The 20,699-nt window shown below is 37.5% G+C and overlaps 1 protein-coding gene across 2 annotated transcripts in view; it reads left to right on the top strand.

Annotated features, from left to right (window-relative positions):
- Window positions 1-20,699, top strand: part of RYR2 (ryanodine receptor 2) — a 711,493-nt gene that overhangs the window by 577,714 nt on the left and 113,080 nt on the right. For both annotated transcript variants that reach the window (XM_057308486.1, XM_057308485.1), the window contains exons 64-70: window positions 5,305-5,365; window positions 6,558-6,796; window positions 8,287-8,368; window positions 13,555-13,685; window positions 15,888-16,208; window positions 17,980-18,220; window positions 18,629-18,716. In XM_057308486.1, coding sequence (XP_057164469.1) covers window positions 5,305-5,365; window positions 6,558-6,796; window positions 8,287-8,368; window positions 13,555-13,685; window positions 15,888-16,208; window positions 17,980-18,220; window positions 18,629-18,716 — 1,163 coding nt within the window. The remainder of the gene's footprint in view (window positions 1-5,304; window positions 5,366-6,557; window positions 6,797-8,286; window positions 8,369-13,554; window positions 13,686-15,887; window positions 16,209-17,979; window positions 18,221-18,628; window positions 18,717-20,699) is intronic.

Raw genomic sequence — 20,699 nt, 5'->3', positions numbered from 1 at the left:
TAAGGCATAATTAACTAATGAGTCTTCAAACATGATCATTAAACCCAACCAACAGTGATCCTTTCTGTTCCAGGACCGGTTTGAGGAGGATGGCACAAAACAGTTGTCATTTGGAGGCCTTCTCTTCTTTCCCATTTTCTGGTGAATTTTTAAGGTATTAGTGAGATAGCAAATTGTCCAGAGTTACTGGAGAGGTTCCAAAGTTGATGGCAGAGGGACTGCTAGGAATGCCTGGACTCCAGCAAGCACTCGGGAACATAATGAGCATAGCCACTCCAAAATTTCTTCCGGTTTGACCTCAGTGACCCTAGCACCCTACGTGGCACATCATTAACTGCACTCCGGTATTAGCCGCAGGGCTATTGAACAAGCTAGGGGTTGCCATGGATTTAAATGAAGCAGTAGTTCTTGTTAAAATGTTGGGTCCCCCCCCCAGGTGGGGGTGCCTGATTTAAACTGCTGCCCCAATCTCAATGTTATGTTTAGAAGAGTTTCAAGAGTGAAGTTATTATTCTATCAGTGGGTATCTCTCCTTGATTAAAAAATCAGTGGGTCAAGTTTATGTTGATCTGTCTGTTACCCACCAACCCCTAAAACCCACTGAGGTGTTTAAAATGAGGACTGCCATCTCGTTCAGGAGATATTAGAGAACTAGTCCATGTACGTATTATCCCTAAGAAGGTTCAGATCGTGCTCACTTTTGTTTCCTAGGACACATACTGAAAGGAAAATTACTTGAAGTACTCCGAGTCTCTGAAGGTAGTGCATATTTGATAACTGAACCCGCCGTTGTGCTGGTTATCTATCTAATGGTTCAGTTTTACACAATCAGCTCCTTTGATTATCATTGTCATCGCTGAAGATCCACTAAGGTCTTTCCCTAATGTAACAGTTCTGTAGTTTGATGACAGTATACATGGCAAAGACAAGAGTTTCCTGGATTTAACTTGTTTTATATGTTATATAAAAAATAACCTATTTCTTACAGAGAGATACATTAGGTCAGAAATACCAGAATTAAAAACCTATAATGAAGATCATATCAGAAAAACAGTATTAGAGCGATAGAGATATTTCTTTCCCCTGGACATATCCCTATGAGAAAATGTCCTGACTTTAGAGTAAATAAATAGAATATGTAATTATGTAAAATGTATTTTCAGTTTAATTGAAACTTCTCACCAACTTCAAGTTTCAGTAGTTTTATTCTGTTCAGGATTGCAGATTTCAGAAGTAATAAAGTCATTGGCACTTTTCAGTTTCTCTCCATCCCCTCCTAATTTGAGAGAAGTTTGTATCTCTAGCATAATTTTATTCCACATTATTATGAGGATTATGCCAAGATTAATCATTTCTTCAAAGGAGAGAATGCAATGAGGTATTGTGGCAAGAGCCATGCAAGAAAGTGAGGAAAAAGAACGAAACTTAGAATGGTTGTTACTGCTTTCCCAGTGGAGGGGAAAGTGAACATTCTGATAATACCTGATATGACAGATTGCAAAACAGAAACAAGACATCATATGTCACATTGTGGATAATACTGAAAACTCCTGAGTTACAGAAACCTTACATTAAAAACCACAAAGCAATTTGGGAGTAAAATACAGAAAGAATATTTTGACTATAACATCTTTAACTTCGTTATTTTTATTTAGAGAGTTACAGCATTGTATGAGAGTCGGTACAATGATTTTAAAAACCAGTTGCTTACCATCTGATACTGTTAGACTCAGGTATAAGTTACGATTTTAATTATTTACCTTTTATGCTTTACACATTGATGCAAACACACAATCTTAAAGACAAATAGGCAATCCACAGGTGTTTCCCTAGGTGTTTAGAGGTGATGCAGGTATGTCTGAAGACAAGAGAAATAGTTTGGACCTTGAAAGAGTGTGAGTTGAAAAATATCAAACTTTTGGCTTTTATTCTCATCTGAGTAGTGAAGCAATTACATGTAGTTAAATACTTGAAAATACAATCATCACTTTAAAATTTTATCATCGTACTACACTTTCACTTGTCTTTCCTGTTCTTACTGATAGCGTGTTTGACATTTCTGGTGATGGTGATCTGGAGAGCCTTAAGAAGGGCAGGATGCGAATTCTTATTTTATTTAAAACTCCTACTACAAGCTTTATCTCTTCAAGACTAACCATCAGTTTGGCTTTCACCTATGCTGATAGAATGGATGCTTTTGCTTGGTCTACACCACAAAATGTTGAAGATTCCATTATTACTTTTCCTGCATTTGTTAGGGTCCTTTCTCCACCATTTTTCGCACTGCGATGTTTTCATTTGAAGTTATACTCATCTCATATGGAGCACACTGAAATGTGTTGATTCATGGAGCTTATGGCTTGTGACTTTGCAATCACAGAAATTTCACATTCACCATACGCGTTTTCATTTGACCCATAGAACTTTTCTGGCCACTGGTACTTTTTCCTCTTCTTCACAACCTACAAGATTCAACCGAATGCCTGCTGTAGGCCAGACAAGTATCCTAGGGGCCAGACACTATCCTAGGGGCTGGCCTATAGCAGGGAACAAAAGTCCTGTCTCACGAGTTCTTACAAACGGAGGTTTAAAATACCCCAGCCAGTCCTTTGGAAAAGGGCATGGTCAGGCTCAGTACAAAGTACAAACACTGGTCATCTATCCGAGGAGCCAGCAGACTGGAAGGGAAAGGGTAAAAAGAACTGTGCGTTTTAGGATGAGAGTGAGGGGCCAGCCTCTCTGACTTGGCACTAAATAATAGTTGCACATTGCCTTGTGTCCCATCTTCCTCCTGGGCCTCTCTCTTTCTCCTTTTCTGTGCTGCATTCTCCTCATCTTTCCCACTTCCAAACATTGGAGGCCCCAGACCTTTTTTCTTCTGTATTTATGTACATGCTGGCTTATTTCATGCAGACCCACCATTTTTTAAAGTATCTGGATGCTTATGGGCCCAGGTGGATAGCTCTAGCTCAGATCTGTTCCCTGCACTCCAGATTTGTGTACCAACTGCCCATTGTGCTTCTCTACCTGAGATCCACAAGCCCATCATGCTCAACCTGTCCAAAGCAGAGCATGCTACCCGCCCCCCACCCCTCCTCTCCTCCCTCCTTCAGCTCCTTTCTTGGGCTTTATCCACATCAGGAAATCTTACCACCATGCACCCAATTGCTCATACAAGTGCTCACCCAAACAGTCTTGGAGCTATCCTTGACTCCTTCCCGTCTCATCTCACGTTCAGGCCATAAGCAAATCTTTAAAATAAATTCTTCACTTCTTCACTGTGAATATCCTAATCCAAATTCACTACCATCAATCCTGTGATTCTAGACGACTCTAGTAGCTTCCTAACCGACTTCACTCTTGCCCTTCCAGAGTTTTGCACATCGTGAATTAATCCTTTTAAAATATAAATCAGATCCCATCCTGTTTAAAACCTCAAGAATGTCCTCCTGTTGCACCTGGGGGGGACAAAAAAAGATTCAAAGTTCTTGTGCTTGTTGCAAGGTTCTAGAACCTGGCCATTCCCTTCCTCTCTACCTCATAAGGTCCTTTCCCCTGAGTCTTGATCATGCATCAGCCACCTCGACTTCCTTGCCTGGAACACCAGCTTCATTTTCTGTCTCAGACCCTCTGCACATGCTGGTCCCTCTGCCTAGGTGCTTCTCCCAGATCTATGCATGATTCGTTCCTTCATTCAAATCTTTGCTCAGGTGTCACCTTCTTAGAAAGGGCTTCGTGACCACTCAGCCTATCACTCTGTCCAGTTGCTCTAATCCCTATTTCCTGATATATATAAATATTAATTATATAACATATAATATATATCAATTATTTAATTTATATATAATTAATTATATATAATTAATATATTATATTGTTAAATATATTTAATTTATATATTATTATTTAATTATATAAAATTAATATAATCTACAAATATAAAATACTTATTTTAGTGTAGCCTGATATGTTTCATATTGATTTTTTTCTTAATATTTTATTACTTGTGTCCCTCATTAAAATGCAAGTACCGTGGAAACTTTCTTTTACTTGTTACTGGAACATTGAGAATACCTGGTATTTGACAAGTATTTATTGAGTGAATGAATCATTAAATGAAGAATACTTCTGTGGACCACAATGGAAGTTCTAGGACTGCCACTAATCAGTAGACAAGGACGTAACAAATTCTGCCTTTCTGCTGATTTTTGTCTTCATTATTACCAGAAATTCTGAAAATCAAAGCATAAGATGAATGGAACATTTTCTTTAAGAACTCGGAGTCTAGCAATGAGTACCTTATTTTTTTTTCTTATTTGTATCGTAACACTAAACTGGCTTGTCCAGATTCCAAGGTAGTTGTTAATTTTCATGCATATTTAATTCATTTTAGGGTTTTTTTTTTTTGCATAAAGAGTATAACATACTCAAACGTAATAACAACTTACATCCCAATGGCAGTTATTAATCTTCTGGGCCCAGGAAATGACTATGTATATTATAAGTAGGAAAGTGTAAAATGAGGAAGTAACAGTATCAGACTGTATTGGGAGTGGTCAGATTGCTTTCTAACTTTGCATTCATCATTGTGTTTATTTTCTCTCATGTATCTTTCTCACAAAGTAGAATGGATATAGTCATTGTATAATTCATATTTCTGTACTTTCTGATAAAACATGCCAATCAAAATGGGTGAGTTTCATCCTACTTTCAAGGAAAGTTGTCCCCATTTCAATTATCTCATTAAGAAGAGGATTTAACTTCCTCAGCTGCTGATGCTTATTTACAGGACAGTTTGGTGGCTCTTATTCACCAAAGACCAAAAACATGCAGGCAAATTAATTCATCGTAGTGCAGTTGAATGGAATAAGAAAGCAGAGACACTTGGGTAATTAAAAGGGAATTAAATTTATTAGACTTTTAGCCCTCCTCCGTTCATAAACATAGGAGCTCACTTGAAGATTGACACACAATACGACTCAGAAAGAAGATGAGCCAGTATGGGGAGGCAAGTGTATTTGAAAAATTGAGTTAAAACACCTGAGCCTGGCACAGTGCTTTGAATGCTTCTTGACTCTGTCAGCTATTTGATGAGACATGCTTTTATCGCTTTTCTACTTACATTTGCATATCCACTTCCAAGCAGAAAAACTGCATGATTCCAAACTTGATTATCAGAAAACCTTTTTAATCGAGTTATTATTGAAATGTACCATTGACTCATTTTTGGTTCACAAATCTTACTAGAAAAGAACAGTGAGAAACCCTCAGGGTAATTTATACAGCCTTTTGTTTCCTCTTTAGGAAATGATGCCACATCAATTGTCAACTGCCTTCACATTTTGGGTCAGACTTTGGATGCCAGGTAAGTGACATTTTTGTCTACATGACTGTGGGAATGCTACGCAAGAGTATGAAGACTCACCTTGTCTCTTGATTTTTTTCTTTGGAATTGTAATAAAGACTTATGTGTGGGTGAAAACATATTTTGTAAATGACGAATACAATGGCATATTATTATTTTTATGATCTTGTAGAAATTGTTATTCAAATTTCAAGTAATTTCTGTAGCAGCTAGGTGTGTAACAGAGGGTTGAATTGGGAATGTTTCAGGTGAAGTAGAAATGGTAAACTCCAACCTGAAAGGTTTTAGTAGCTTCTGGGTGTGGTTTGTGATAACAGTTAGCTTCATAGGAACAGGGTTTTACTCTTACTTTACAGATGAGTAAAGTGAAGCTTAAGATTGCACAGTAAGTGTGGAAGGAGACCAATTCCCAAGTGTGTGTACTTTGTACTCTACCCTCCCAGCAACATGACTGGAAATCCAACAGGTTGCCTAAGTACAAAATCAGTGTATCTCACAAGGTTGATTCAGCCTCTGAGACATACATGTATTTCATTTATTTTCCAGGATAAATCTAAATAAAAATTCCTAAATGTCTCCTACAGGGAATATGCCATGATGCTCTTTATTTATTTTCATGTTTAAAATTTGATGTGCGGTATTTTGTATAATAAATGACAAAAGTAGATGCTCTTGCATACCTTCATTTCCTACTAGTCATGGCGGCCTCAGAGAATCGCTTCTGTACGAAGTTCAGCCTTTGGAGGCTCATCTAGCTGATGGCTACACTTAAAGCACAGAACATCCCTATCATTTGATGACTTGGTTGAGCTGGGGTTAAATGTTTCTTTCACACACAGTGCCTCAGGACTCGTTCTGGTTGTGTTGGATTTGGGATTAACTCAACTGGCTCAAAAGCTGTGTTTTGTCCAAGTATAAAACACTCTGAAAAGTTGAAAACACTGGTAGAAAATATGAAGCATTAGCACTGCCTTTTGATCTGGGTCCAAGGCATTTCACAGGGCATTTGGTAAAGGTGATGCATTTACAGAGCGATACAGCTCTAAGCTCAAGTACACTGAAAAGATTGGGAGTGAATTAAAAAGATATAGTTGACTGAGTGACTGTAATGGGTACAGAGTAGACGCATGTTTTATTTGTGTTCCACTTGCTCCTTTTGCAAGGTGTATGTTCTCCCTTCTTTCCTTCCTAGGACTGTGATGAAGACTGGCCTCGAGAGTGTTAAAAGTGCACTCCGAGCTTTTCTGGACAACGCCGCGGAGGATCTGGAGAAGACCATGGAGAATCTCAAGCAAGGCCAGTTCACCCACACCCGAAACCAACCCAGAGGTGTCACTCAGATTATCAATTACACCACGGTGGCTCTGTTGCCGATGCTGTCGTCATTATTTGAGCACATTGGCCAGCATCAGTTTGGAGAAGATCTAATATGTATGTAAATCTAGTACTTAGAGTTTCGTTATCTAACAGTACAATGACTAATTGTAAAAGCTCCATCTGGTTACTCAAACACTGCCTATTCATTAAAATGCACTCCCTTCCCCTCCCCCCTCCTCCCGCCCCGAACAGTAGGTTGACATTTGAGTTACAGAAACCATTCTTATAGAGATAGATCCCTGAGCCACATGGATTCATGGAAAGGACCAGTAATGTGGTGGTTGTGGGCAGTAATTCCCACCTTGTTGAAGTGCAGGTTCCAAATTTTACAATTTCTGTGTTTTCTGTTTCCATGGAATTTTTCCAATGCAGTTTGAGCATGAGTCATGCAACATTAAATGTTTTCGAAATATCTCTGAGTCAGTGCCGATTGTTTCCACAAGCTGTGTGATCAACAACTATGAAGGCTACAGAGACAAAGTCCATGTCTAAATCGTTGGTCTACTAGGGTGGCTCACATATTTTTTTTTTTGTTTATAGGTTTCAGTCCATTTTCATGGATTTAATCAGCTGTTTTTGCCTGGAACCATAATTATGAAAAATATCCACAGATTGCTCAAAACAATGTGGAAATACAAATAATATCAGACCTGCCCCAATTTCCTGCTTTTCTGCTGATATGAACATGAAAGCTATAGACCCTTGTTAAACAGTCAAGTGGGTCTTGACTAGAGACACACCTACTCAGACCCTCAACCTTGTGGGTCTCCCAGGTGAAGCAGAGCTCTGGGTGGAAAGCACTGCATTACTCAGTGGGTAGCACAACCACTACTCACCCATTTCCTTGAACCATTGTAGGAGCATTGCGTTCAGTGCAGCGTGGACATGGAAACAGGTCTGGAGCACAAGAATGATTTCTCCATTCCTATCGTGGTAGATTCTCCAGGAAATGGTTGAAGAATTAGAATTAGAAATCCAGGGTTCTTAGATTTTTTTTTTTTTTGCCTCTTAGATATGTCTTACTGGATCACAGATCATATGTAAGATTTTATTTTATTTTCTGGCTACACTATAGGGTTGATTTACTTATGCCTTGAACGTCAGGTCAGACATAACTAACTCACTACTTCCGCCAGCATTGTCATTGTTTTCGTAGGTGTTAAAATAAAAGACACAGTCTTTATATACCTTCAGAGCAGGAGACAAAATCTACCTGTCCTCCCAGATAGTTTTGTGCTTGATTTTATTCTCGACGAAATCCTTTTTTCTTCTGTCTAGAGAAACATTATTTAAAAAAAATGTTCCTGAGAATGTTCTAAATAATTATAGTACATTCATTAGAATGCTTTCAGCTCCTTAAAGAAAAGAATTCAGTTTGAGAAATAGTTTTTATATTTCATTTTACCTATTTGTTCTAGTTTTGTTTTTTTTAAATGTTAAAATATTAGTATGCCCTCAGTATGGAATTTTGGTTTCAACCTAAACTTTCTTAGGACAACATATAAATAACAATGGTTTTTGTTCTTGTTTCTGTTTTTCCTTAGTGGAAGATGTACAGGTGTCATGTTACAGAATTCTGACTAGCTTATATGCTTTGGGAACCAGCAAAAGTATTTATGTGGAAAGGTAAGATTTTAAAAGTTTAACTTTGTATTAATAGCTGTTTCAAGTGTTATAGCTCTTTATTTCAAGTCTTTCCATTATCAGTTTTTCCTTAGTTATAAACTAAACAACCAGATTAACCTGTTGAATCCCTTGGGAGTAATAGAACAATCTTCAAGCTAAATTTGAATTTATATAATAAGAGTCAATCAAATTATGTAAAAAAAAAAGGTAAAGCAATAATGGTAAAGCCCATATTGAACATAAAGATTGAAGAGGGTGTTTATGAGTTTTACGAAGGAATCTGCTGGGACAGCTTCTCATTATATATCTGAAAAGCAAAATAAGCATGAATATCAGCCGTTATTAGAATGAGCTTTTTTTTTTTTCACGTTCTCACGTTCAAGAGGAAGAGAGTATCAGATGGTGTGGACAGGTCAAGATAAGGACTCCCCACTGCATTTAAGATAAGAGGTCACTGGTGAGTCCAGTAAAAGATTTCTGTGAAAAGAAGAGAAAAAGAGGGCAGTTTTTTAGAAGCCTAAAGAAAATGACTTTCAGAGAGAGGACTGATAAATAAAATAAATAAATGAAAGGATATTCTGATGGAATAACATTGAAAAGATATAAATTCTCCCCAAATTAATCTGTAATTAATTACAATAAAATTTCAAGTAGAAATGTGCTTTTTATTGAACTTGACAAAACAATTTGAAAGTTCATTTGAGAGAATAACTCATTAGATTGGCCAATAAAATTTTGAGAGAGGGAAAAAGTAATGGAAAGGTACTCATTTGGCCTACCAAATATTAAAACTTATAAAGTATCAACAATTAAAATAGAGTGGCAGGTGCATAGAGACAGGACAGTAAACCAATATAAAAGGATAACTCGGTTCACACTGCATATTTTTTACCTGCATTTTTTTTTAAGATTTATTTATTCGTTCTGGAGAGAGCGTGTGCGCACGAGGGAGTGGGAGCGCAAGGGGTAGGGTGAGGGGCAGACAGAGAGGCAGAGAGAATGTTAAGCAGACTCTGTCCTGAGTGCAGAGCCTGACACAAGCCTTAATCCCATGATCCTGAGATCATGACCTGAGCCAAAATCAAGAGTCCATAGCTTAACTGACTGCACCACCCTGGTGCTCCTTAGCTGCCTTTTTAATTAGTCTTTTATTTTCATATGACTTTTATAGCTTCAAAATATTTTATACTAAGAAAGTTTTATAATTTATTGAAATATTATTTTTGATTTATAGGCTGTTGTTTTCATTTCCATAAATCATGCTAAATCTGTTCATTGTTTTCTGCGTATATTTATTTTTATTAATTTTAGCTATATTCTCAGAATTTAGAAATGTAGGTTAAAAAGTAGACAGAGGATTCTGATACATATCTCACTGTCTTTTCAGAAAATTGATTCGGTTGACACTGTCAGGTTTTGCAAGAGAATCCTTTTTCCTCATATTTTCCTCACTTCTGATTACTATTCTTTTTACTATTTAAAAAGTATAATAGTTAAAAATGGGATTCCAGGGGTGCCTGGGTGGCTCAGTTGTTAAGCGTCTGCCTTCGGCTCAGGGCGTGATCCCGGCGTTCTGGGATCGAGCCCCACATCAGGCTCCGCTGCTGGGAGCCTGCTTCTTCCTCTTCCACTCCCCCTGCTTGTCTCTCTCTCACTGGCTGTCTCTCTCACTGGCTGTCTCTGTGTCAAATAAATAAATAAAATCTTTAAAATAAATAAATAAATAAAAATGGGATTCCATTTTTCTTTTCAAATGTATTTCCCTAATTTCTGGTTTCCAGCCATTTTTTTGTGTTTTCTTTGCCATTTTTATTTTTTTGTTTTGTGAATTGACTTTTGTATCTGTCATACATTTTTTACTAGTGTGCTGATTAATGAATTTGATTTATTAAAACTATTAACCTCTTGCTGTTACTTCTACCATCTTTGTGACATTTAGCATTGTAGTGATTATATGTAAAACTGTGTACAGTAGTGTACCTGGAATTATGACCTGGGAATTTTTATTTTTAGATAACCTGTCAATTATGTCTTGGATTCTTATTCCCCTTCGTTTAATGTTTTTAGACAGGTTATACCATAACTCATAACAGCTAGAAATTCAAATATTTATTCTCTTAGGTTTTTCTACTCCTTCAGTTGTATAAATTCAGCTTTTTAATCCTTTGCTCATTCAATAAATATTAAATGCCAGGTTCTGTGATACAGCAGTAAGCAAGATAGATGCCTATTCTCAAAGAGCTCACACCTAGTGGGGAAACGGAACACAAAACAAATAAAGTGGAAAATGTGATACTGGCAGGTTATCGTGTGTGAATAAGCACACAATAAAGAGAATGACGTGGGGTACTCAAGAACGCATGTTTGAGAAAATGATTTTTTAAGCTCAGAGCTTTCCTCCATTCAACGGAAAGCAGGTAGTAGATACATCAGGTATACGTAGGTATGTGTCAGATATCTTCCATTTTCCCTATGAAGTATGCCTCAGCCAAGTGACAGTTGAGAAGGGAAATGTAAGAAGTTCGAGGAAAGTAGAGAATATCTGAAGTGCCCATCCCTGGAGTAAGAAGGGAATTTACTAGAAGTGAATCTGAATTTCATAGTTCTCTTTAGTGTTACATGGAATTCAAATTAAATGTTTAAATTCATCCACCATGTGGAAAGTATTGATTTTTAATTGGAATGTAGTTGGCATATGATGTCCCATTAGTTTCAGGTGTACAGCATAGTGATTGGACAATTCTATACGTTACTCTGTGTTCGCCCCCATAAACATAGTTACATATGTCACCGTGCAACGTTATTACAGTATTATTGACTGTATTCCCTATGCTGCACTTTTCGTCTCTGTGACTTGTTTTATTGTTTTTAAAGCTTTATTTATTTTAGAGAGAGAGTGAGCGCAATGAGGTGGGGAGATTCGAGGCAGAGGGAGAGAATCCTTAAGCAGACTCCCCACAGAGCACGGAGCCCTATGTGGGGCTCAATCCCACAACCCTGAGATCATGACCTGATCCAAAATTAAGTCAGACACTTAACTGACCGAGCCATCCGAGTGCCCCTCTGTGACTTATTTTATATCTAGAAGTTTATACCTCTTAATCCCCTTTACCTATTTCACTTATCCCCCCAACTTCCTCCCCAAGTAGTAATTTATTAAATATTTCTTTTATATGCTGGTTTGAAATAAAATCTTCATCATATTCTGAGGTAATATATTTCCTACATCGTATTTCTAGAATCTCTATTCTGTTCTATTATTTGATTTTTTAAATGACTAGATTGGTACTGTAGACTGAATGGTTAGTAGTTTGTAATACATTTTAATATCTGGTAATTCAAAATCGCTCATTACCTTAGCAGTGCTGTTGTTGCTCTTTTTACTTCTGTTTTTTTTTGTTGTTGGTTTTTGTTTTTTTGGTTTTTGAGGTTTTTTGGTTGAATTTGGAATCCTTTTGTTAGGTTCTAAAAGAAGATACATATTTTTTTCTTTGTTTGCAATTATAAAGTCATTTGGGGAAAATATGAAAATCGAAAGAGGAGTAAAAGATATTTGGGAAAAAATGAAAAAATGACACCATAATTGAGAAAAATGTAGATATTGGGGTGCCTGGGTGGCTCAGTCAGTTAAGCATCCATCTCTTGATTTCAGCTCAGGTCATGATCTCAGGGTTGTGAGATCGAGCCCCGAGTCAGGCTGTGTACTGAGCACAGAGTCTGCTTGAGAGTCTCTCTCTCTCTCTCTCTCTCTGCCCCTCTCCCCACTTGTTCTGTCTCTCACTCACTAAGTAAATAAATTTTTTTTAAAAAAAGAAAAATGTAGATATTTTAATAAGAGTCATCTAAAAAAACTTGCTATTTCCAGAATACCAACACAAATGATCAGAGTTGGTCTGAGAATTACTAATTGAATCAAAATTTTAAAGTAAATTATTAAATAGGTCACATGAATTATTAATGAAATAAAAGGACTTGTCCAGTCAGATGTAAGAGAATAAACTACTTTGGGGTCATACAGGAAACATTTTAGGCTATTAAATTCTTGAATAAATGTATTCATTATTTTCAAACATTTATTGAACTTATGTGCCACAAATTTTGCAATTCTGCATCCCTATTTTTGGGTGAGGAAAGCAAAACATAGAGTAAGTAATTTTCCTGTAGTGACACAAGTATTAGGAATAAGTTTGGCACTCAGGTTTGTCTGAAAGCCTGTACCCTACTTTGTAATTTCTTGATATCCTAAGTTATTTTTAACAACGTAATGTTATTCAATGTCATTCTATGAAGGGATATTTTCTCCTAGCTGACTAAATGTCTAATCATTTTTAGTGAAAATATTAGACAATCAGGCATTGTTAATTTTAAGTAATCGTATATTTTTCAGTTAGAAATTTAGAACTACCTAAGTGAATTATGTAATCTTTTCTTAATTAGATACATTTTGTTGACTTGGAAAATAAAAACATTTATATAGAATAATTTAAGGAGGTCATAATATGCTGAAATAACTCTCATATTGTTCTACATTTAATAATGTGCCAGCGAATCTTCAGATGCCATAGGTAACCAAGGGAGAGAGAGAATTTTTGTCAGTGGGAGAGGGAGCCTTGGGTCTACCCTGCCCTGAATCAACTGATCACAGAGTGATTCCTTAAACCTCTTCCTTCCTTAAAAATGATAAATCAATTTTGAGTGTTATTAATAGTTTTGGGCATTTATTACGTCTTAATATTTCATAGCTACCCTGAAATTACTTGTACATAGTAAATTTTCAAAAAATTGTGTTCATGTATTGGTAACAGTACTTTATTTTTTTAATATGTATCAGTGCATTTATTCACCTAGGAAGAATTCTTCATCAGGTCATTATATTTTTAAAAAGAAGATGCAAAGAAAGAAAGAAAAGCAAAAGAAATGTCCAAACTTGTGGGGGGATTTGACAGGGTTTTCTTGTGATTTTGGTCTTCTTTTTTACTAACAGATAATTTAGTTTTTTTTTTTTTAAATGGCGGGGACTTTACTATTGAAAGTATATGATGTTTTATGTACAGAAATTGGATTTTGGAGTTAATTTTATTAGTTACACTAGTATTATCCCTCTTGTAGGTTAAACAGGTCAATTGTAGTATAACTTCTTCATTCACTTGGAAGACATAAAATACATAAATATTTTCCACTTCTAGGCAACGCTCTGCATTAGGAGAATGTCTCGCGGCTTTTGCGGGTGCCTTTCCTGTAGCGTTTTTGGAAACTCATCTCGACAAACATAATGTTTACTCTATCTACAATACTAAGTCCTCACGAGAAAGAGCAGGTAACACAGAAGCATGTTCAGTATTTGAGATATGAAGTTAAAACTTAATGACATTTATTGTATTTTCCTGCAATGATTTTTTTAATGGGCCATTTCAATTTATTATCTCCAGTGCTACTGAGTCTTAAATGTTATTATTAGGATTTTTTTTGGAATGTTAGATACTATTCCTATAGTGTCCATAAAAGAAAATTCGTTTAATTTCTTCTAAGTTAATGAGTCACAAATTCATACTCTTAAGAATAAGATAAAATAATGGGCAGAAATGGAAAAGAGCAATCTGATTTCTGATTCAGTTATCTCTTATAGGTAGTCAGCAAGTGTGTGGTGTTCTTAATTTGTTACGTTTATGGATTTGTACCCTTCGGGGGTTTTTGTTCACCAGATATGTCCATCTTATTGGGACAATTTTATTCCATATGATTTTTTTGTCATAGTTTAGTCCAGTTATTAACATTTAAAAAACTTATAAATCTGAGACACAATTAATCAGTGACTTCAATTTGAACCCCACCTTAGCATGAGTATGTTTAAGACTTTCATTTCTGTATGTATACCAGGCATTTATAAAGATAACAGGCCTCATGTTGCTTTTCACTTGGGAAAATCTGTTTTTCTGAGTAGGTAGGCTTATTTTTTCCACTATCGCAGTTGAAAAGCTCTTAGAGCCATTGCTAATGATTTCAAGGATTGTTCTGTGAGAACCTATTAGAAGCACTGAGAGACATATGTGATAGAATCCAGAATAAAGAACACGAAGGACACCAAAATGCAGTTTTAGCGAGGACCCTAGGAAAAATCAACTGAGTTGATTCAAGAGGAATCTCGAAATTAGGAACACTGAAACTCTGGTGCATTTGGAGACACTTAAAGCCCATGGTAGCGGGGGCCACCATTGTGGGTGGGGGTAGTCAGAAGGGAGGAAAGGATGGAAAACCAGGTGAAGTAGGCTTTCTATGTCAGGGAAGGAGTGGGCATTGTATCAACACAAACAGGTTCCTTCTGTGCGCTTTAAGACATGAATAGGTCCGCATTGTAGAAATCCATCATGACAGAAATTGGGAAGAAGAATGGGTGTGCGTCACTAACTCAGAGAATGGTTGTGGTAATTCAGGAGAGATGGGATTGAGAAAGGCCCCTTAGGTGGAAGATACCGTGGTTGCCAGCCATCCTGGAGGTCCTGTCCTGTTGTGTGGGAAATGCGGGAACATGGCGGCCTGGAAACTTTTTCTCCATTTCTAGTCCTGGAGACTGACTGGATAATGTTGTCTTCACCAAGACATGCTCAGGAGGTGGGCGGGAGAGGAAAGGTCAAGTTAATTTTAGATCCGCTGTGTTTTAAGTTGCTTTTGAGATATTCAGTATTACATGCAAACGTTTTAAGAAATCGGGCTTTGAGAGCTATTAGCTTATAGCAGAAGCACATAGGAATGGCCACAACTACCCAGGCAAACACAGAAGGTGAAAAAGACAAGAGGATTCAAGGTAAATCTGTAAAAAACCCACAACATTTAAAAGTTCATCAAGGAGCAAACAGCCAGGAAGGAAGCCTGACAGAGCTCAGGAGGGATCAGGATGACCGAATGCATTGAAGTTAAGAAAAAGGAATTCTGTCAGTGATGGGAAAGCCCGCCTATCAGTGAGTAGAGTCAGGGTTTGTGAGAGAGGGAAATCTTAAGTGGTGGGACGCAGAGGCCCTCATGTCTGGAAAGCTAACGAGTCCAGGGAGATCGGCAGCATAGCTACAGCTGCTGGGGAGGAGAGGCTCCAGAGGGAGGGGCGCAAGGCCCAGCAAGGCCCCTGCAGTGGGGAAGCCTCCTCCTTGAGAACACAGGCCGAACCTCGAACAGCGACCTCACAGCTCCTTGCGCTGAAAATGGGGAGCGGACACAGGAGGATGGGCCCTACAGAAGGCTTGTAGGCAGAGACATTTGGTATTCTGGTTTGCTCTGAAGTAGAAGAAGTGGTCATTTTCTGGTCTTAAGGGACCAGTGGTACGAAAGGAACTCGTGAAAAAGAACGTTTGAAACAGCTGCCGTGAGTAAAGAGAGAAGGAGCCTGCTGAAGGCATGCCCGGTCTTGCTGAGGTTTGAAGCCCAGCTTGAAATTGTTGCTTGTGTCTTCTAGAAATAGTGGAAATCTGGCTGTCACTGTCAGTCAGTTCTTTCACTGAACACAGTTCATTTTTATGTGTTTCTCTAGCTCTCAATTTGCCAACTAATGTGGAAGATGTTTGCCCAAATATACCCTCTTTGGAGAAGCTCATGGAAGAAATTGTGGAACTAGCCGAGTCTGGTATTCGATACACACAAATGCCACATGTAATGGAAGTCATACTGCCCATGCTTTGCAGCTACATGTCCCGTTGGTGGGAGCACGGACCTGAAAACAACCCGGAGAGGGCCGAGATGTGCTGCACAGCGCTGAGCTCTGAGCACATGAACACACTCCTGGGGAACATACTGAAAATCATCTATAATAACTTGGGAATTGATGAGGGCGCCTGGATGAAGAGGTTAGCAGGTAAGAATTGGAAAGGAATGCACTACTTGGATTTGTTTTATTTCCAAAAGGATTTTATTTTTTTAAAAAGATTTTATTTATTTATTTGAATGATAGAGACAGACAGCGAGAGAGGGAACACAAGCAGGGGGAGTGGGAGAGGAAGAAGCAGGCTCATAGCGGAGGAGCCTGATGTGGGGCTCGATCCCATAACGCTGGGATCACGCCCTGAGCCGAAGGCAGACGCTTAACGGCTGTGCCACCCAGGCGCCCCTCCAAAAGGATTTTAAATCAGAAAACTAGGGGCTCCTGGCTGCTCGGTCAGTAGAACATGCAGCTCTTGATCTCGGGGTCATGAGTTCGAGCCCCACGTTGGGTGTAGAGATTACCTAAATAAGCAGCCTTAAAAAAAAAAAAACGAAATACAGAAGATTGGAACGTTCCTATCTTAGTCTTTTCAGTATTTTCTTCTGTTGTCAAAAATATTAAAAATATTATTTCTGGCATGCTGTTCTTTAAAAAAATGTAGATTTAATTAGGCATCAGGTAACTTGCCTTTTCATTACAACTTTTTTGTTGTTGTTGTTGTTACAACTTTTAAGCAAGTTAACATTTTCCTGACCGAACACTCTCTGTAAGATTAATCAGTAAATGCAGGGTGAAAACTAATGATTCTCTAGACAGAAAAATAAAACTGGATTTTGGAATAACCCCCTTCTAGCAATTCGCCTTTTCAGGAGTGGGGGAAGAAAATCGAAACAGGCAATCAAGAATTTGCATGTGTTTATCATTGCACTATTTACATTGGATGATGGAAAGCAATTTCTTTTTATTTATTTTTCTTAATATTTTATTTATTATTTGAGAGAGAGAGCACAAGCAGGGAGAGGGAAAGGGAGAAGCAGATTCCCTGCTGAGCAGGGAACTGGACACGGGGCTCCATTCCAGGACCCTGAGATCATGGCCTGAGCTGGAGGCAGATGCTTAACCAACTGAGCCATCCATGTGTCCCAGGAAGCAATTTCAAGGATGAAAAGAAGGGTTTTTAAAGAATTGAATTCAGAAAGAAAGAGAGAAGGAAGGGAGAGAGGAAAGGGAAAGGAAGGGAAGGGAAAGGAAAGGAAGGAGAGGGAGGGAAGGAAGGAAGGAAGGAAGGAAGGAAGGAAGGAAGGAAGGAAGGAAAGAAGGAAGGAAATTAGTCATTTACTTTAAAAACTCCAGAGTAATACAGCAATGTCTTACTAATTTACGGTAGGGTGTTTTCTCTTTTACATTTATTAGTAGTAAATAAAAGAACAGTGTCCTGGGCAATGTAAGTCTCCCATTGGGGCAAGGATGGGAAAGCAGACCTGATATGACTGGATGTAATCTCATAATTATTCAGTGGTGCATATTCCTTATAAAGAAAGGACCAGAGGAACTTTACCATTTGGGGATTTTTTTTTCTTCTTTTTGTGAGAATAATTGATTTCTGAAGTGAATGAACATGTTTCTGTTTTTTTCTCTTTTTTTCCTATTCCAAATGAATAGGAAAAACAAAATTAAAGCTGCCAATTAAAAACAAAAAACAAGAAAGCACATCAAATTCAATTCAGTAATCATTTTTGAACAGCAACTGTGCAATTAGGTTTAGGACTGGAAAAACGGCTGAAGCATGGGCTGAATCCTGAAAGAAGCCATGTGCTGGGGGAGGGGGGGGCGTAAATCATGCAATTACAATTGTAATTATAATCTATCTTCATTTTAACGAATGTTGATGCAGGGCAGAATATTAATGTCTGTCTTCAAACAGTTTTCTCGCAGCCCATTATAAATAAAGTGAAACCTCAGCTCCTGAAAACTCATTTCTTGCCATTAATGGAGAAACTCAAGAAAAAAGCAGCGATGGTTGTGTCTGAGGAGGACCATCTGAAGGCCGAGGCCAGGGGGGATATGTCCGAGGCAGAACTTCTCATTCTTGATGAGTTCACCACGCTGGCCAGAGATCTCTATGCCTTCTACCCACTCTTGATTAGATTCGTGGATTATAACAGGTACAGGGTCCAAAAGTGATGCATTTCCCTGATTCAGTCATGACCTTGCTGGGTTTGTTGTGTCTCAGTGGAACTGCTTCTTTGTGTGATGAGCTTGTCCATGATTGTGACATAACCGAATGTTTATAGACAGGGCGATTGTCACCAAGCATCTCAGAATTGCAGTGGGAAATCACATTCTGGAGCAGGCTGCCTTTTGCAGGTTAAAGTTAGCACTTTGGCAGTTACGATGTTTAAATTATTTTAAATGTTAAACAAGTGGACTCTGAAACCACTTGTGAGCTCTGTGGGCAGCAGGCTCACCCTTAGTTGACTTGGTTTCAAATTTGACGTTGAGTGGGTGATTAAAAAAAAAAAAAGGATTCGAAGGAATAACTGAGAAACCACTTTATTTATTACATGATCTAGGGCAAAGTGGCTAAAAGAGCCTAACCCAGAAGCAGAGGACCTGTTCCGCATGGTGGCCGAAGTGTTTATCTACTGGTCGAAATCCCATGTAAGTAGGAAAATATCGACAGTGCTTGCTGTTTATGTTGAGGGCTTTCAAGTTTTTGACCAATTTTCCGGTCCCTTTAGTAAATACCTAGGACCATGTTTCTCAAGCTTGCTTTCTAGGTGTCATTTAACTGGTGTGGAGAGAGAACAGATTCCCCTAGGTAGTTTGAGGCAATGTAAACCTTCTTTTGAATTTAGGAAAAATCACAGGGGTTTTTAGTTGCACTCCATTATTGTGTTTGTGGGTTTTCTCCCCACTGTTTGCCCCTCAGTCTTAGGGCAACATGGACCTAGAGATGTGGCCTTTTATCCTTCAGGCTTTCCTCTGTGTAGATGTCTTGCTAAGCCCCCGGGAGCCCTCAGCCTAGTTTGAAAAATGCTATGGTGGACTTTTGCTTTTCAATCACAAGATAACACTTATTTACTTGAAAAGGTACTACTTCTTTAAATTTGTTCCAGCAGTACGTACTTTTGTTTCTACCAGAGTTTAGTTTTGCTCACATGCTAGAATAAAATATAGTTCCTGCTAGGAATTCTGATTTCTGTTGATAGAATTTATAAACTACATCTTTAGTGAATTTTCACTATTTTGTATGTTGCAAGTAGAACTCTATATTTTTAAATCTGAAAAAGATTTCAGTAATAAGAACTTGATAGAGTATTCTGTAAATATTTCAAATAACTAGCAGAATATGGGTAAGTGAGCATTTATTCCAAATTATTTCAAAAGCTTAGAATTTTGAGGTCAATTATAATTCTCGATGGCACTTTGCAAATGGGAGACTCCAAGAAAATAAAAATAAAGCCTCAACCTCAGCTTCATTATTTGAGGTGACTTCCCAATTTATTTTATCAGATTGTTATACAAATTCTTTTATTTTAGAAACGTCATATTTTTTAAAAAAATAAAATTTTCCTACTTATTGTTTAGGATAATAAATATTATTTATTACCTACTTCTGAGGAGTCTGTCAAACTTGATACCAAAAGGTGTATAAAACACAACTACACTGAAATAATATGTGAAATCATGCCTTTTTAAAATATATGCACTTATATCTTCACATTGACTTTCATTTTCCATGATGTCTAAAATTCTTTTAGAACCTTTATGCTCCTCTAGATACAAGCAAATGATCTCTGAGCCTGTATAACTCATGTTGAGAGGGTGCGTTAGATCATTCAGGGTGCTTCTGAAGGAACATTTGAAATCCAGAGCCCAGGAGTAAATCACTTAAGAAAACTAAAAACTGCATATTTTTCCTTCAAGAACTGAGACTCTTCAACTTCATCAATCACCAAAATACCAAAAAAGCTTCTTGAAATTTATATGCAAGACAAAATTTTGGAACAAGTATTTGGAGGAGTATTTATCGCAATCAGTAGATTTTTAGATGAATGTCTAATGATAATTTCAAGAGTAAGAAAAAAATCTGAATTATGTACTTTTGAATCTCGTGGGTATATTTAAAACCCAAATCTGTTAGTATGTGTCATATATATTCTTCCCCAGATATTTAAAGGTGAAACATCTCTGAGCAACCGTATTATTATGAATGGTAAGATCAGAATGTTAATGTGAGCTGAATGAAAATCAAAGCTTAGTCCTTTCACTGTCCTTCACACAAAATCTTTTATTACTCATCAGTTATTAACGTATTTGGATACTTACTAGGAAATCATTTTGTTTGGGTTTTGCTCATCGCAGAGTCAGGCATATGTTGAGATCATTAACTTCTCTTTTTAAAACTCTGATTATCCCTGCTTTCATTTTGTGTTTGCCGTCTTTACTATCACTGCCCAAGCACTTGACTTTGCCTGTGTTCTTATGTCCCTGAATTAAAAATGAATAAAATAATGTTATAGTAGATAATGTGAGATATAGTAATGCAGTAGATAATAATGAGAAAGTAGATAAAATATCTGACAGAATGGGAAGTTACATCGTAGACGTGCGTGCCCTGTGTTTCTCCCAAGAAGCAAT

Source organism: Ursus arctos, unplaced genomic scaffold (assembly GCF_023065955.2).
Source record: "Ursus arctos isolate Adak ecotype North America unplaced genomic scaffold, UrsArc2.0 scaffold_7, whole genome shotgun sequence".
In the NCBI taxonomy this organism is placed as follows: domain Eukaryota; kingdom Metazoa; phylum Chordata; class Mammalia; order Carnivora; family Ursidae; genus Ursus; species Ursus arctos.
Note: the sequence above shows the minus strand (reverse complement) of the source record. Positions and strands in the feature narration are given on the sequence as shown.